Source organism: Giraffa tippelskirchi, chromosome 8, assembly GCF_054371585.1.
Source record: "Giraffa tippelskirchi isolate mGirTip1 chromosome 8, T2T-mGirTip1v1.2.pri, whole genome shotgun sequence".
Classification (NCBI taxonomy): Eukaryota; Metazoa; Chordata; class Mammalia; order Artiodactyla; family Giraffidae; genus Giraffa; species Giraffa tippelskirchi.
Window position 1 is genome coordinate 157,972,469 of NC_137282.1, and position 18,782 is coordinate 157,991,250.

General features: G+C 40.9%; 1 protein-coding gene across 1 annotated transcript in view; it reads right to left on the reverse strand.

Annotated features, from left to right (window-relative positions):
* Positions 1 to 18,557, reverse strand: part of SYCP2L (synaptonemal complex protein 2 like) — a 46,741-nt gene extending 28,184 nt beyond the window's left edge. The window contains exons 1-13 of the mRNA XM_081523832.1: positions 18,477 to 18,557; positions 18,048 to 18,072; positions 16,554 to 16,639; positions 16,365 to 16,453; positions 14,035 to 14,069; positions 12,494 to 12,636; positions 10,801 to 10,853; positions 9,824 to 9,869; positions 7,762 to 7,854; positions 7,601 to 7,661; positions 2,509 to 2,651; positions 800 to 890; positions 226 to 323 (exon numbers count right to left, since the gene is read on the reverse strand). Coding sequence (XP_081379958.1) covers positions 226 to 323; positions 800 to 890; positions 2,509 to 2,651; positions 7,601 to 7,661; positions 7,762 to 7,854; positions 9,824 to 9,869; positions 10,801 to 10,853; positions 12,494 to 12,636; positions 14,035 to 14,069; positions 16,365 to 16,453; positions 16,554 to 16,639; positions 18,048 to 18,072; positions 18,477 to 18,542 — 1,029 coding nt within the window. The 5' untranslated portion in view covers positions 18,543 to 18,557. The remainder of the gene's footprint in view (positions 1 to 225; positions 324 to 799; positions 891 to 2,508; positions 2,652 to 7,600; positions 7,662 to 7,761; positions 7,855 to 9,823; positions 9,870 to 10,800; positions 10,854 to 12,493; positions 12,637 to 14,034; positions 14,070 to 16,364; positions 16,454 to 16,553; positions 16,640 to 18,047; positions 18,073 to 18,476) is intronic.
* Between the last annotated feature and the right edge of the window lie 225 nt (positions 18,558 to 18,782).

Here is an 18,782-nt window from a genome sequence, read left to right on the forward strand (position 1 = left end):
AGGCAAAGCCAGCCAAGTCACACATTCCACAGGAGAGCCAAGGTAAGGGAAGGGCAAGAAAAAATAAGTACAGCTGGTGAACTTAATTTAAGGAGGGGATAGTCAAGAGCAGAGAGCGATGGCTGGCCAGGAGAAACCGGACAACAAGCCAGGAGAGTCAGCTTCCACCTGCCAGCACCCCGGAGGACACGGTTCAGAATCCTGCCCCCAGGTCCCTGTACTTACAGCAGGCTCAGATTGGTTATTTAAGGGGAGAGTTATCAGGCGGTGGTCATCTTCAGCCCTGGTTACCTCTGCCTGCTCGGTAGAGTCCTTGGCTTGGTCTATACTCATGAAGAAAAGAGCAATAAAAAAAAATGGTAACAATAACCATACAAAATGCTGCCTACACCCTGCAAATGCTCGTTATGGGATCCACACTGCTGGTACAGCGCCATCTTCTGGTAAGAGCTGGTAATTAGGACCTACCTCAAACATACCAAGAATCTAGAGGCACCTTGGCCTTTGGGAAATATGTAAGCTGTGCTTTGTGGGCAGACAGGCCCCTACACACCCCTATCACTTGCCTCCAGCCACCCCATCATTATTTCTCCTTTGTCATTTCCAACTGACCCCCAGAGAGACTGTATCAAGTGGACAAAATAATTCAAGGTTTAATTTGCAACTTTTTTCTCCAAAGGCATTAACACATTAATTACTCTTATATGACCACAGATTTTCAGTAACCTCTTTCAAGTAACATTTTATCACTGCTTCTACAGGGAATCCAGGTAAGGAATGTTGCGATTTCCCAATATACCTGTCTCTATTTTGTGGCTGCTAGGAATCTCAGTGTCTTCCTTCTCTAATTCACCAGAAACGGCTGAGATTTTTGTCTGGTCAGGCATCACCTGAAATGCACACCAAATCCACACGGTTTTTAAAAGCAGTTATTCTGTTATAAATTCAACATTAACATACACACAGAGAAATGGACAGCGATACGATAAAGAGTAAGGGACTTTACACGGGAGCTTCCCAGGTGGAGCTAGGGGTAAAGAATCCACCTGCCAAGGCAGGCGGTGCAAGAGACGTGGGTTCCATCCCTGGGTCAGGAAGATCCCCTGGAGAAGGGAACGGCTACCCACTCCAGCATTCTTGCCTGGAAAATCCCATGGGCAGAGGAGCCTGGAGAGCTACAGTACATGGGTCTCCAAAGAGTCGGACACGACTGAGTGACTGAACACTCACAAGGGACTTTAATACCCCCACTTACATCAACGGGTACATGAGTTAGATGGAAAAGTAATGTGAAGACATCAGCCTTAAACTGATGTTAGATCAGATGGACTTGACATACACATAACATTCTACTCAAAAGCAACAGAATACACATTCTTTTCAACACACATAGAATCCAAGAAACACTCATATATTAGGCCACAAAACAAGTCTTAATAAATTTAAGACTGAAATCATATTAAGCATCCTTACTGACCACAATGGTGTGAGACCAGAAATCAATTACAAGAGGAAAACCGGGAAATTCATGAATATGTGGCGGTTAAATGACACACTTCTGAAAAACCAATGGGTCAATGAATAAAGCAAAAGAGAGTTTAAAAATACCTTTTGGCAAATGAAAATGGAGATAAAACATACCAAAACTTATGAGATGCAGCAAAAGCAGTTCTAAGAGGGAAGTTATAGTGATAAATGCCCACATCAAAAAATAAAGAAGAAAGATCTCAAATAAACAACATATCTTTACACTTGAAAGAACTAGAAAATGAAAATAAATGAACCCCATTAGTAGAACGAAGACAAAAGAATGAAAATAAACAAAGTAGAGGCAAGAAAAAACCAGAAAAGATCAACGAAACTAAGAGCCATTTCTTTGAAAATATAAATAAAATTGACAAATATTTCTCTGGAGTCACATATGTATTTTTAAATAGAATATTATACAGCCATTAAAAAGAAGCAAATTTGCCATTTGCAACAATACGGATGGACTGTGAGGGCCTTACACAAACTGAGGTAAGTCAGACAGAGAAAGACAAATTCCGTATGATCTCACTTGTATGTGGAATCTTAAAAATGACAACAACAAAAATAAGCTCACAGATACAAACAGGAGATTGGTGATTTCCGAGCAGGGGGTTGAGGGTAGGTGAAATGAGTGAAGGGAGTCGAAAGGTACAAATTTCCTGTTATAAAATGAGTATGTCAAGGGGACTTAATGTACAGCATCGTGACTATAGCTAATACTATACTGCATATTTGAAGCTGCTAAGAGAGTAAAAGCTTTCACAAGAGAAAAAAAAATTCTAACAATGGTGATGGCTATCAGCTAGTCTCATTATGGCAATTATTTCACAATATATACAAAATGGAATCGTTATGATTTATACCTGAAACAAATAATGTTTTATGTCAATTATATTTCAATTTATAAAACCCCAATATGGAAATGAAACAAACTAAAACATACTGAAATAGTGAAGAAGAATTAGATGTGTCTGTCACCTGTTTGTCTTCTCCTAAAGCTTTAATGGAAGCTTGTGATATGTTGAATTGCAACTCAAAATGGATTTCTATTTTCGTCACTTCCTTGTTTCTGATATTAATAGGCTTCTTCAGGTAAATTTTGAGCATCTTCATCTCAGTTTCTAGCAAAAAATAAAGTCAATGTAGATCAACAAACTGAAAAGGGTTGTGTTTTTAAATTTTATAATTTTAAATGATGACTACTGTCCAGATTTTTCTGCAATGAGAAGCTGAAAAGATATTATTTAAATAAAGTTACTCGGAAATTATTTTTATCTACTGCACATGTGTTTTTATATACACACATTATGTTTAAGTAGTTAATCTTGCAGAAACAGAAGTAATTTAGCGGCATAGCAATTGAGATAGGTCTTCTAAAATTCAATCCATTTTTTTAAAGAACATTTGTGAATATAAAGCTATCATCTCTGACAGGTATTTTACTTCTCAATATATTAAGCACAACATTCATTCTCATTCTTTCTCTTAGATGCCACCCATTTCTACAATTCAAAATAAAAATCCACGGTTTCCAATATACAAACTGAAATAATCCACACTCATCTCAACAGACTCCACTTAAAGAGAAATGGAAACATCCTCAGAGAGGCCCGCTTCTCAGACAATAGTCTCCTTGAGGGTCTCCAACCAAGATGCCAGCCCTTTACTGACAAATAGTAGTTAGTTTTAATGGACGAACTAGTTCAGACCACAATTCATAGTGAGTCCAAGCGTAAGCTGCGTGAGTACAAGCGGCATTGGAAGCAGCAGGAACAAAAGCCCATGAGAGAGCCGGCGAAGCTCTTCCACAAACTGATGAGAATGGAAAAAGGAAAAAAGACACACACCTGGGTCCAGATCTGTGGCCCCTGACACTCGAAATACAGCTAGTACAACATGAGATGCGTTATAAGCATAAAACCACAGCTTATAAAGGCTAGAACCAAAAAGAGAAGGTACAGTATCTCACTAATTGTTCATATTGATTACATGTTAAAATGTGAGTATCTTGGACATACTGAGTGAAATACACATTAAAATTAGTCCACTTGAAAAAAAACTACTATGAGGCTACTAGAAAAGTTTTATTAAATATATGGTTCAGATCATATTTACATAGGATAGTGCTGGCATCTAGCGAAATTCAACAACCCCCCAAAGGCTGATGTTACTGGACATTCAGTCTCTGCACGGTAAGTCTGAAACTCTGGAGCAAAAACAATATTAAACAATGTCTGAAAAAGTAAATAGCTAACTGTGGTGTGGAAGACTCTTGAGAGTCCCTTGAACTGCATGGAGATCAAACCAGCCCATCCTAAAGGAAATCAGTCCTGCATATTCATCGGTAGGACTGATGCTGAAGCTGAAGCTCCAATACTTCCACCACCTGATGCAAAGAGCTGACTCATTGGAAAAGACTGAAGGCAGAAGGGCACAGCAGATGATGAGATGGTTGGATGGCATCACTGACTCACTGGATATGAGTTTTAGCAAGCTCCGGGAGCTGGTGGGAGACAAGGAAGCCTGGCATGCTGCAGTCCATGGGGTCATAGAGTCAGACACAACTGAGCGACTGAACTGAACTGGGCTGTGGAGCTAAATGCAAAGATACAAGGGTGAGAAGAAATAGCCCGAGAGCTACCCCAAACCTTCAACAGGCTCTTAAAGCACTGCCAACCCCTTAGCAGGAAGGGCTGTGCACGCAGTCTTGCTCATTGAGTTTGCTATACAAGCCTCAGCCTCCTCGACTATAAAACTACCAAGTCACACCTACCTCCTCCAGCTCCTATGAGGCACTTTATGAATCTTAGATTCTCCCCAAAAGGTGATGTATTTGTGAAGTATAGGATATTAACTTGGCAAGTGGGTTACTGAAAACGACCTCAGCAGCAAAGTTCAGGGTTCAGAAACTTACAATATGCAAAGTAATATTAGGATCTGACCACAGTCAGATCCATGGAAGGCTGTATGAAATACTGACTTCAGAGTAAACACCAACGATATGTTACACATCTTAAATAGTAGCAGGTAATGACTATATAGCTTCCCTGGTGGCTTAGACAGTAAAGAATCTTCCTGCAATGTGGGAGAGCCGGGTTGGATCCCTGGGTTGGGAAGATCCCCTGGAGGAGGGCATGGCAACCCACTTCAGCATTCTTGCCTGGAGAATCCATGGACAGAAGAGCCTGGCAGGCTACAGTCCATGGGATTGCAAAGACTTACTCTTAATTTATACTTACTTTTAATTTACATTTTTAATGAGATGTTTATAAACCCCTTTCCTAGAGAGAGGAGGCAGTTTCAGCTCAGCGTATACTGTCTTTTCAATTCTGCTCCTTCCCATCTGTGTCACCATAAAAAATATACATTTGGTCTTGGTCTCGGTTCCTGACCCAGAGCTCCTAAAATCCATTTTAAGCAACGGGGTGCTAGAAGCATCTTTTGCTCTCATATTTGGTCTTTGACCTTGGTTCCTGACACCAGAGCTTCTAACACCCTTGGCATCTCCTGAGTGATGAGTGTGTTTTGTAAGTTCATGAGGTGACTGGGGGCTGGAGGAACCTAGGCAACTTCAGGATGCGGACTGGTCCCCAGAAAGACCAAGGCATGGTTAGAGGGTTGAAACTTCCATCTCCCCAACCTTCAGCGAGGGGAGAAAAGGCCAGAGATGGAGTTAATATTGGATCATGCCTACATGATAAAGTTTCCATAAAAATCCCTAAACTATGGGGTTCACAGAGCTGTCGGGCTGGTGAACACAAACATTCCAGGAGGATGATGCAGCCCAGCTTCTCAGAAAGAGAAGCCCCTGCACTATGGACCCTCTGGATCCTTTATTATGTACTAGTGAAGTTACTCAGTCATGTCTGACTCTTTGCGACCCCATGGACTGTAGCCTACCAGGCTTCTCCATCCATGGAATTTTCCAGGCAAGAATACTAGAGTGGGTTGCCATTTCCTTCTCCAGGGGATCTTCCTGACCCAGGGATTGAACTCAGGTCTCCCGCATTACAGGCAGTTGCTTTTCATCCCCTACAATAAACTGATAAATGTAAACAAACACATGTTTCCCTGAGTTCTGTGAACCATTATAGCAAATTATGAAACCCAAGGAGGAGCTTGTGGGAACCTCTGAGTGGTACCCGGTTGGTCAGACACACAGGTGTCAACCTGTAATTGACTTGCAATCAGCATCTGAATGATGGGCGGTCTTCGCCATCCTTTCCTTGTCCCAGAGCTTCATGGTGAAAGGCTCTCCTCTCCTGCCTCTTCCTTTACTGCCTCCTCACGCCCCAATTTCCCTTTTTCTAATACTATTTAACAGAAGAAATTAAATCATGCAAGTGATTCCTGTTCATAGAAACTCAAATTGTGCTTATGAAATGCGATTATTCTATTTACAAATCTATTTGTAAACTGTCTATATTGTGTAGTTCTTTGCATCTTCCTGGTTATTACATCTTACCAATTATCTAATTAATGTTGCCTTTAATCCACATTTTATTAATGTATTTTTATGAGGGTTACCATTTCACCTTTTCAAAAATTATCCTTTAACACAACACTGAAGTTAACTTATGTACCCAGGAAATTACAGCAAGGAACACCGGGGGCTGAGGAAGGCCTGCCTTACCCTCAGGAGCCCCTTGGGAGAACCTCCAGTGAGAGTTCAAAGCAAGGAAGGATGGATCTGTTCTTTCCAGGGCTTGGAAGGTAAGAATCATGCTATACATTGTTTCACTTTTCACCCAAATCTGAATCTCCACGGTGGCCAAGTTCAGTTCAGCCTTCACGACAGACACTGTCATGCTTGTCTCTGCTTTCAATTTTCCATTTCTGTTATTTTGGTATAAATAGGCAAGCTGCCCTAGATTCTTTGTGAAGTAAGCATAGAATCCATATAATTGCATAGTATTTTGTTTTAACTCTTTAGTAAACCCAATTACTTCAGTGATTATGTGTATTGAGTTATTTTCAAAACATCCTTGTATTTTTTAAGGACCCAATTCAGGGATCCTGGTTAAGTGTGATGATATCTGAAATGCTGAACTAGACCAGGACCTTACTTTTATCCACCCAGAAAAGGACTGCTCCCCAATTCCATGCCCCTCAACTTTACCTACCAAGCAGAGAAGAGAGGTGAGTGATAGAGATTTAAGAAGAGGGGGGCAAAGGGCTGATATTTACCTACATGTTGTACATATCCACGTAACTCATAAGTTGTTAGTGTAAATATGTGGGAAACAGACAGCAGGTACTATAACCACTTCTTAAAATTGTGATACAAAATATAACACTTATCTTGTTCATCTTAAGTGTAGAGTTCAGTGGTATTACGTATATTCACATGGTTGTGGGAAAAAATCTCCAGAACTTTTTCACCTTACTAATCTGAAACTCTACACCCACTGAACAACCCTCCATTTCCGCCCCCCCACAGCCCCTGGTAACCACCATTCTGCTTTCTCTGTCAGTTTGACTGGACTTTGGACACTTCATTTTAGTGGGGTCATACAGTATTTGTCTTTTTGTGACTAGCATTCACTACTTAGCATGACGTCCTCAGGGTTCATCTATGTTGTGGCAAATGCCAGAATTTCCTTTATTTAAAGGTAAATAACAGTCTATTGTATGTACAGATTACATCTACTTTCTCCATTCATCAGTCGATGAACACTTGGCTGTCTTCCATCTCTTGGCTATTGTGAATAAAGCTGCCATGAATATTGGCATGCAAATCTATTCAAGTCCAACTTGCAATTCTTCTGGATATAAATCCAGAAGTGGAACTGCTGGCTCCCATGGTGACTCTGTTTTCAACTTGTTCAGGAACTGTAGCCATTTATTTACAGTGAGAAAATCAGGCGAGTCACTGAACCCCAACATTACAGACGAGAGGAGCCGCCAGCCCTTCCCCCTGAGCACAGCCTGGCTTCCACCACACTCACTGGCTCCCTCCTCCTCAAGGGCAAGCCAAGTTCGCCCTGAATTAACTAAACATACACGGCAACTGTAAACAGAAGTAACACTTGGCAGTAAAATGTGGAGTGGTTTAGAATGAACATCTTACCTAGTATGCTGAAATTCATCACTGCTTCTTTCAAAAGTCTTACTGAGTCCCACAGATCACTCTTGGAAAAAAAATAAGTGAAATCCATGAGCACTTAACACATGCTTGGCTATCAACATTCTCTAAGCACTGAGGTCTAAACAGGAATCAAACATGATTACCTCAGGATTGTTTATATAAAAAGTTACACTCTGACTTCCTAGGTTGAAATCGATCCAAAATTTCTCTAATTTTTCATCTGCAGGTTTTCTCATCTGTAAGATATAATTTCAGCATTAATATGTGAAAGGGTCAAATGAAAATTCCACTAAAAACAGAACTTCTTTCCCTAGAACAATCCTACTTTAAGATTACAGGGTCTCCTTCTATTGTCTCTCACTTCTGCAAAACAGGAAGAAGGTTTCAATTGTAATAGCTCACCTATTTCTGGAAAACTCTATATACTTATAAAAACTTATATAAACTTATAAAAATTCTATACTTAGCAATAGATGTTTAAATGTGTCAGATAACTATCCACACCATTTTTTTCTAATGTAAATCACAGAGAAAACAGTTCTATGTGAAAGCAGTAACAATCCACATGGCATATGGATAGAAACTTCTAGCAAGGAGGTACTGTGATTAAATAAAAATGGTGATTGGCTGTCTAACTCGCCACGTGTTGGAAGAAGGCTAAGACCTGAAGATTTCAAATTATCCTCATTTTTTATTGATTACAGTCACTCCTCCGTATCCATGGGTTCACTCAGACAAATGTGGATTGATTCAGGAAGTTCTAAAAAGCAAACCTTGATTTTTACACCACACTGGCAATTATTTACATAACATATTGTGTTGATATTTACAACTATTTACATAGCATTTACATTATGCTAGGCATTGTAAGTAATCTAGGGATGATTTAAAGTATGTGGGAGAGTGTGTGTACATTGGATGCAAATACTAAGCTATTTTAGATAAGGCACTTGACTATCCACAGATTTTGGCATCCACGAGGGGTCTTGGGGCTGGTCCCCCATGGGTACCAAGAAATGATTGTATTACAAAATAAATAAATGCTCTTAAAGAAAGAAGGCAGAAGGAAAGACAGATAGATTAAAACAGTATGGTGCTTATGTGTGTGAATGTGTGTGTGTGGTGCTTATAGAAAGAGTAAATATCTCCTTTTTTGTCCCTCAACTTTACAGAGGTCCCTTTTCATTCAAACCATTAACAATGCCTTTGCTTCTTTCAAGATATGTTAGACACACTCAGCAAGTGGGACAAACACTAGACTTACTATTCTCCCACTTGCTTCTCCAATAAACAGTATTTCTTGGCCACCATTCCATCAGGCATGTCCACTTTTTATTAGTGACAGCTATAGAGTTGAGCAAAGGTGTTAACACATGTCTGTGTCGTGGAAAGCCAGTGTCCAGACCCCTACTGAAGCTGATAGAAATTTAGAAGTCCTAGAAAGAAGCAAGCAAGCAGAGACTGGAGTCCTCACACAACCAGAAGGAAAAACAGACAGACCTGAGACACAGAAATCAAGCTACCAAAATCAGTTCTAGAGAGAAAGAATTTATCATGTAGTCATGATCAAACAGTTCAGCTCACAGAGGCAAAGAAGGGTGCGCTGGACCCAAAACAAAGGGTCATCTAGGACATTCAAGAGACATGATCCAGCAAACCTCAGCAAAGTCCAGGTTCAGAGACCTTTGAAAATTTTACCCGAAAAAAAAACTGAGACGGTACAGGTTGGGGCACTTTTACATGAAGGACCTTGTTCCTCTAGGAGCCAAAGAGGGTGAAAAGAGACTACACAATTTTGGACTAGAAAGTACAAGGTAGAATGAGCTAGAGAAAGGAGAGTGACCCCAGTTGCTGGGGACAGAGTGGGAGGCACCTACCGGAAGGAAAGAAGCAAGGGACCTGCCCTGTTCCCTCCAATCCAGGCGTGAACAATGTTGCCCATGAACAGGATAAAGTAAGGCCAGGTTCCTGTAACTGACCTCGTGAACAAAGTATATAAACTCAAAAACTCATTTATCAAGTAGTAACAGTAGGGTTCTTACATAGTAAGCTTCAGAGTTGAAGCCTCTAGGAAGAAAAGCAAGATTTCTTTAAGAAAAAAAAAAACCACCCTTCTGTGTAGTGAGAGCAGTTTGGCCTGATGTACATCTACTTATGGATCTCACTATATAGCACCCAACTTCACAGCCCCAAAGACAGACATACCTCATGCTCACCAGCAAAAGCAGCAATGCATGGAAATGAATAGACCCTGCAAAACATCTCACAATTAAAAAGTAAAATAAAATGTGGATGGACCCCACACACAAGCTACAGACATTCTATACACAAGTATGGATAACTAGGTGTGCTGTTAAGTCCCTTGGTACAAAGTATGGAAGAAGCTCTCAAAGCTGCAAATGGAGATCTGTTACCATGGGCAGAATTCAAATCCCATCTGGCAGGTTACAAGCCAGGTTTTCCAGTACTATATACACCTCAACCCAGCTGCCTGGCAAGAGTCCTAATGAAAGCAGTGAACTTAGCCAGCATTTTCCCAAAGACTTAACTGTCCATAACGCATCTTTCCCTACTTATCCTCAGACCTATAGGAAATCATTCTTCATGAAATCTCTCTGGAGGATATAATGTTACAACTGCTGTAAATCACAAATAAATATGTACAGACTGAATGAAATCATTTTACACACACACTAATGAATTGCTAGGCAGAATGAGTCTTCTCTTCTGAGGGTTCTACTCAATGGATAACCCAGTGATGCCCAGTAAATTCGGCATTCTATACTCTCCCCTAAAATAAAACAGATTCTAGATTTCTTAAAAAACATCAGACATTCAGTGATTTCTCTGGTAGTATAGGGGATAAGAATCTGCCTCCAATGCAGGAGACACAGGTTCGATCTCTAGCCTGGGGAAGATCCTACATGGCTCAGAACAATTACGCCCGTTGAGCCACAACTACCGAAACCCATGCACCCTACAGCCTGTGCTTGGCAACAAGAGAAACCACCACGATAAGAAACCCATGGACTGCAGTGAAGAGTAGCCCCCGCTTGCTGCAACTACAGAGAAAGCCAGCGTGCAGGAACAAAGACCCAGCGCAACCAAAAACAAAATAAATTTTTAAAAAGACATTCAGAATAGAACTAGTCAATAAAGTAAAGCTCAGAGAAACAGCTTACCTTCTTTGGTCACCAAGTCTGTCGTTTAGGTGATTGACAAACCGTCTACAATCCTTCAAAGTAAATAATGCAAACTTTTTGTTAAACAAACCAAGATATTCAATTTAAATACTACCCTTTGCAGCATAACAGAGACCAGTGTTTGCTTCTACATTTTCAGGATCCAGAGCCATCAAGATTCCATAAGGACTCATTATTAACCATGATAACTGTAACAATGCTTTGTATCAGAAAGAAGAGGCTCCAGGCTCAAGTTCTGAACTCCCAGCTGAGGAATACTTTATGTGCAATTATGTTTCCCTGGGCTAAAAGAGTGAACAAGAGGAATACCTCTTACCGATGACCTAGACTGTAATATTTGACTAACCCTTGGGCATCCGTCTCCCCAGCACAAGCCAACCACAAACCCATAGAACTTATCAACTTGGGATTTATCCTGGTGTATTTATCCACTGCCAATTTTCCTTATCAGCAGTTCTCTCTCCTGCTCCTTCCTGGAATCTCTCTCCTGCTATAGGTTCTAAGAATAAAGAATATGTCTAGAGTTCTCCTAATCAAAAACCATTAGGGAGGCAAACTTGTTACCCCCCAAATTCTAAAACTAGAGAGATACTGATGCAGGTTTTTTCCCCTCTTGTTGGAGAGGGATGTCTGTTGTGGTAAACAGTCCTTGTGCTCCATGTCTAGATTCAGCACTAAATGGACATGCATGTGAGCCTTCCTCTAAAAGCCATTCCACTAAGAAACTGACGGCTCTGACGGAAAATGATTTGAGAAACAAGATAACTACTTTTGTTTTGCAAAACTGAAAGTGAAAAGTGAAAGTGAAGTCGCTCAGTTGTGTCCAACTCTTTGCGACCCCATGGATTATACAGTCCGTGAAATTCTCCAGGCCAGAATACTGGAGTGCGTAGCCTATTCATTCTCCATGGATCTTCCTGACCCAGGAATTGAATGGGGGTCTCCTGCATTGCAAGCAGATTCTTCACCAACTGAGCTACCAGGGAAGCAGGTTGCATGAAAGACACCAAAAACTATTGGCTTCCCTTGCGGCTCAGCTGGTAAAGAATCCGCCTGCAATGTGGGGGACCTGGGTTTGAACCCTGGGTTGGGAAGATCCCCTGGCGAAGGGAAAGGCTACCCACTCCAGTATTCTGGCCTGGAAAATTCCATGGACTGTATAGACCATGGGGTCACAAAGAGTTGGACACGACTGAGCGGCTTTCACGTCATTTCAAACTGTGGAGGCTGGAGCGGTCACGTCATAACCACCCCATAATACTCCTCTGCCACCAGAGCACCCAAGCCAGCTTCAGCCTCCTCCATCACCCGAGGTGCTCTCTGCAAGGCACATTCTTTTCTTCTCTGACTCTCCCTACTCTTCAAGGTTTGTTGAAAGTCACTTTCCCCTCCATGACATGGTCTCCGACTGGATCCATCAAATTCACACAGTTCTGTCTCCAGGCTCGGTTTCCTATAAAGATGTCCTAACTCTAGGCTGGTATTTGGTCCACACATACTCTATTTCTATTGTCCTAGTTATTTCCACAAAGTGGGAAACAAGAAGCTTCAAAATGGCAGCACAATCACACTTAGGGCAAAAACCCTTCCCCAAGCTCAACATACATGAAGGCTCTGAGAACATGCTTCGTGAGTATTGATTCAATGGAATTTTCATGACCATGGATCTCACCGTCTCAAATTCTCGGTCGTTAATTTCTTTGAAAGCCTTAGCAATGGTGTCATCTTCAAACCACTGAGGGACAAAGTCCTCCCTGGATTTTTTTGTCGTCAGTCTACACAACGCTTCACAAAGAGCCACCTGCTGGCCATAATCTAGAGATTAAAAACATGGCAGACAGGGATAATTCTGGGCACAAAGCAAAAGAAGAAACGAATTCTACAGATTAGCATTTGCTCTAAGTTCCAGCTTAGAAGACTAGCATGTGCTTCTAGTTTGAAGCAGCAAGCTATATCCTGGAGCAATTATAATCATTTAAAGTGTGAAAGTGTTAGTCGCTCAGTCGTGTCTGACTCTGCAACCCCATGGACTGCAGCCTGCCAGGCTCCTCTGTCTATGCGATTCTCCAGGCAAGAACACAGAAGTGGGTTGCCATGCCCTTCTCTGGAGGATCTTCCCGACCTAGGGTTCGAACCCAGGTCTCCTGCATTGCAGGCAGAGTCTTTACAGTCTGAGCCACCAGGGAAGCCCCAGTAATCATTTAAATTCATCTATGAGAAATTTCAGGAGAAAAATCCAAACAATAGGTCAATATGCAACAATTTCTAAAAAAAAAAAAATAAATGTTACTTCTGCATTCTATATTTCAGATATATTAAAACATTCAAAACCAACTAAGTCCAAGACTCACAGACACAGAGAACAAATTAGCGGTTACCAGTGGGAAGAGGGAAGGGGAGAGGGGCAAGATAGGAGTGAGGAAGTAGGAGGTACAAAGTATTGGGCATAAAATAAGCTATAAGGATACACTGCACAGCATGGGAAATACAGAAAGTATTTTATAGTAACTATAAACTGAGCATAACCTTTAAAAATTGTGAATTACTATATTGTATACCTGTAACTTATATAATATTATACATCAACTAGACCTCACTTTTTTCTTAAAAAAAAAAGAGCAGATTTTTTCCAGTCTTAAGAAATATTTCTACTATAACAAAATCCCAAGATAAACTGTGGTTTTTCAGAGCATATAAACAAAATTACATATCCCAACATGTTTAGATTTTAAACAATTTTAAAGGTAAAAACCAAATTGCAGCTGGATATGCAAACTTAAATTTGCGAAATAATAATGTATGTTGCTAGTGAATATATGTATTAAAGTATAAACATATTCTTGAAAATGGAAAACAAGTCCAAGTCAAGGAGTATCTCTACAGATAAAGAGGGGGATGGGATGGGAATTTGGACACGGGGCTTTACCTGTAACTCTGATTTACTTAAAAAAGAATTTTGAGCAAATTTGGAAAAATTATCAAATTTGACTAACCTCATTGAAGAGTAAAGGAATATTCATTAATTATTCTTTATCGTTTCAGCATGCTTAATGCTTTGATCATAAATTTAAAAAAATTATTTTTTAATTAAAAATTCTACTTCCTGTTTTCAATTTGACCATACTTTATTCCCCATAGTTCCAAGATGCTCATTAAACACCCCCATGTCCCATATTTAATATTCTCATATTTAAAATTCTAAATGCTTCTTACCACCCACAGTCAAGATTGTCCTTGCAAGGTCTTTCCTGAAATATTTAGATAAACTTCATTTTACTGTGATGAACATAAATAAGTAAAACTTTACTACATTGGCATTAAAATTTTAAGCTGAGACGTATATTTTTTTAAAGTATTTCAAACTCATTATCAGAATGTCCTCAATATCAAGAACACATTTTTATGGGAAAAGTCTCAAATTTATATATTGACTTAAATACACTTTTTAAAGAGAAACTAGAACTACTACACACTCTGAGATTCTAGTTCTTCTGTAAAGTGAGTTTGATCATCTCCAAAGATTCATCAAATGCTAAGATGCTGGAATTCTAAAATCACCTCACCAGCCTGTGAAGATGTATATTCTTTATTATTATTGTTACATAGCTTGACCCTGGAAGAAATGATACAGTAGGTGCTGTCGGTCTTTCTTATCACTGTTTGGAATCAAATTTTAAAACTGATAAAGTTACAGATGTAATGGGATTAAGTTATCACATTACTATAACCACCAGAGATTCCCAAACTTCATGTTCATTTAAGAATTTCAATTAAATGCTAACAAGTGTGAAGCTGATCTTTTCTAATGTCATAACTCCCAAGTTAAAGAATGGATTTCAGAAATCTTGTAATAGTTCAGTTTCTCATAATAAATGGATGGATTTGTCATAATTTAGTAGAAATCTTAGAATGGTCTTATCGAGAGTTCTACTTAGTTTTATGTTTGCAGGTTTTACATTTGACTAGAAGTGCAAACGGAGAAGGCAATGGCACCCCACTCCAGTCCTCTTGCCTGGAAAATCCCATGGACGGAGGAGCCTGGTAGGCTGTAGTCCATGGGGTCGCTAAGAGTCAGACATGACTGAGCGACTTCACTTCACTTTTCCTGTTCATGCACTGGAGAAGGAAATGGCAACCCACTCCAGTATTCTTGCCTGGAGAATCCCAGGGATGGCGGAGCCTGGTGGGCTGCCATCTATGGGGTCGCACAGAGTCGGACACGACTGAAGCGACTTAGCAGCAGTAGTAGCAGAAGTGCAAAACATTCCAGGTGAGAACACTCAAACGTTAAGACAGGACCACTGCATTGGTCTGGAAACTGAGCAGAGACCATCAGATCGACTTCTCTCCAGATCTAAGTGCATGACTAAGGGTAATAGTTAAACTACTGTATTCAAAGCAACTTAGCAGGAAAATTTCAGAGGAAACCCTGCATCCTGCAAAGAGTTAAACGGACAAACACGGTGAGCTCCACAGTCACCAATCACCTCCTTCAGGTCTGTGCTGTGCTTAGTTGCTCAGTCGTGTCCGACTCTCTGCGACCCCACGGACTGTAGCCCGCCAGGCTTCTCTGTCCATGGGGATTCTCCAGGCAAGGATACTGGAGTGGTTTGCCATTTCCTTCTCCAGGGGATCTTCCCGACTCAGGGATCGAACCCAGGTCTCCTGCATTGCAGGCGGATTCTTCACCATCTGAGCCCCCAGGGAAGTCCACACTGTGATAAGCTGGATCCCCTCCTCTTGCAGGCGTGGCTGCGTGTCACTGCAACCATGGAGGGCCATAATGATGTCTGCGCTGCTGACTGGTGCTCAGCACACAGTCACAGGTTCAGGCTCAAACCTCAAAACAAGGTACGAGTGTTGCTTCCCATGGTCAACACAACCACCTTACCTCCAAATTTCAATGTCCCAGGAACCATGTAACTGTGAGTGGGTCACCAAAACCCCAAAAATCCATCCCGTGGAAAGCAATACATGCCATACTGGGACAGCTAACAGCTGGTAACCTGTGAGTATCTGCTGTCTACCAGGTGATATGCTAATCACTTCCAATGGATTGCCTGATTTGACCTGTACTCTATCGATCAGGTATCGATGTTGGTTCCATTTTACAGGTGAGCAGACTGAGGTGTAGTGAGTTAAGACTGTGCTCTAGAGGAACCACCAGCCTAAGTGGCAAAGCCAGGATTGGAATGCTGAAGCCTGGCACCAGGTCTGTATTCTTAACATTCTCCCATGAGTCGCTAATCTCAGTTCACATTCACAGTGAGAAATAATCTAAAGCCTGAGAAAGTATTTCACCTCACAAATGAGATAGAACCGAAAAAAAAAAACAAAAAAACCTACCACCACCACAAACACCTAAACAGAACAAAGACTGTCCGTGTGTTAGTTGCCCAGTCGTGTCTGGCTCTTTGTGACCCCGTGGACTGTAGCCCATCAGGCTCCATCTGAGTCACCAGGGAAGCACAACAGATTGGGGTAATACAGTCCAGAGAGATTTTGCCCTTATATCACCACCAGATCAGGTCAAGGTCACGTACATAAGACGACATGGGCCTTCCAACAAGAGGAGCCGTTTTCTCTCTTCCCGAGGTACAGCTTGCAGAAGGCCGTTCAAGATCATCAGTGCCTGTTGGGAGTTGGGAAAGGTTTGCAGAGAAAGAAACAGAAGAGAGGACTAGCCACAAACTTTCCCACGGGGCCCAGGGCAACTACTATCAGCAACGCACCTCCCGTTGGATCAAAGGATTTACAGCTTCTTCTGTCACTAGAAATCCCAAGGTAAATATGAAGGAATCCAACATCTGAATTTTCCCTGAAAGCAGAATTTTCAAAGACTCACACTGATGCTAAAAAAAAATAAATAAATAAATAAGGAAATGATTGTACACAGCAGGAGAGGCAAAGGCTGAAAAGCCATGGGCAGCAAATGTTTCCGAAATTATCTAGGCTGGATAAGGGACACATGATAGCCTACTGCAAGTTCTAGAAACCCCCAGGCCACAATAGATTTGCAGGGCCTTTGTTATTGTTCAGTCACTAAGTCGTGTCAGACTCTCTGCGACCCCGTGAACTGCAGCACGCCGGGCTTCCTTGTCCTGCATGACCTAGACACCCACGGAAAGAAAGAGCAGCAGTGCATCCAGAGTCTGACTGTGACGATCGCATCTCAGGTCAGTTACTTTGGTATCCAGAGTGAGCAACGTGCAAGGGCGGCTCCTGCACACAAGTTCCCATTGTTTCTATGCGTTTCTCACATTTGTGTATTTTATAAAAGCAAAAATTTTATAAAGGTCTTAGGAGGCTTCCCTGGTGGCTCAGACAGTAAAGAATCTGCCTGCAATGCAGAAGACCCAGGTTCGATCCCTGGGTCAGGCAGATACCCTGGAGAAGGAAATGGCAACCCACTCCAGTATTCTTGCCTGGAGAATCCCATGGACAGAGGAGCCTGGTGGGCTGCAGTCCATGGGGTTGCAAAGAGTCAGACACAACTGAGCAACTAAGCACAGTACAGCACATTCACTGTAGAAAGTAGTGTGAATTTAATAGTAGCTTTTCAAAAGAATAAAAAAGATGGACGATAGGGAGAGGACATTAAAATAGCCCCAATATCTATCCATCTTTGTTTTCTTTATTTTTAATTGGAGGATAATTGCTTTACAATGTTGTGTTGGTTTCTGCCATACAACATCCGTTGAATTAGCCAAAAGTATACATGTCCCCTCCTGCTTTACCTCCCCCACCCCCACCCCACCCCACCCCTCTGTGCATCTTTGAATGCATGGTTTCATATTTCAAAATGTGGAATTACCTTTAACGTGAGCTAAGCTGAACAATATCACCCTAACCTCCAAATGATGCCACCTTTTGTGCTCTTGAAAGACAGAGAGAGGCATCAGAATTGATTTCAAGTTAAATCAGTAATAGGTAACTTTGCTGGTTTGGAATGATAAAAGTGGCTCTCCATCCCTGATCAGAACTAAATGACCAAATGGTGGTAGAAGCAGCAAAATAAAGATGCACCAGAGGTAAATAAGACACACTTTTTAGCAAAATTCACTGCAGCACCACAATCTGACTACCATAAGATGGTCAGTTAATCCAAATATAATAGTTAAACCCATGTCACTTTTATGTATCATTTAGATAAATATTCTTCTCTAGTCAAGAATATTCTATTAATGAGAGGTCAATGGCCAATTAGTAGTAAATAATACACTCACCTTTACTACTACTTCTGGAAATAGTCTAATGAAAAGAAAAAGTAAAACTTCTATTATTTTTTAAAAGCATTAGCAACTATAACATTAATGTATTAATGCTGATAATTCTCTAACAGGCAGAAGTTGACTTTAACTACCGTAGAAAAAAATTATAGAGAAATCCTCTTTGACCTTCGATCCACTTTATTAAAATCAGCCTATTACCTCCAATCAGGTGAACAATATATTAGAAAATAAATCACCTTATTTTTCTATAATATTGGTTACACATATTGTTTGTTACTATCTCATATAACATTTCTAAAAATAAAATATGAGTCTTTAAATAAAATCCACTTCTCGGAAAAACACAAGCTTTATAAACAACCTGAAGATTCCTACAAATTACCACTGGCATCTGCTCAGTCAAGCACCCACCCCCATCCTTACCAAGGCTGTGTCAAAAAAGTCTTCTGTCACATTCTTCAGAGATGTGTCTGAGGCTAGGTCTGCCATGGTCAGAAATTCCGCTGTTCTTTCAAACCAGGATACCATGTACACAAGAAAAGAAATACTTATACAACCTCTAGGACTGAATTACTACACCCCATTCGATAAAAGTTCACAATTCTATCATTTTAAAGACCTCTTTCCATTCCTTGTCATTTCGATCAGGTCTGGTCCTGAAGTCTTCATCTAGACCACTCCAGAATGGCCTCAGACCACTACAAAGTTGCAATAAGTTCTGATACCAGC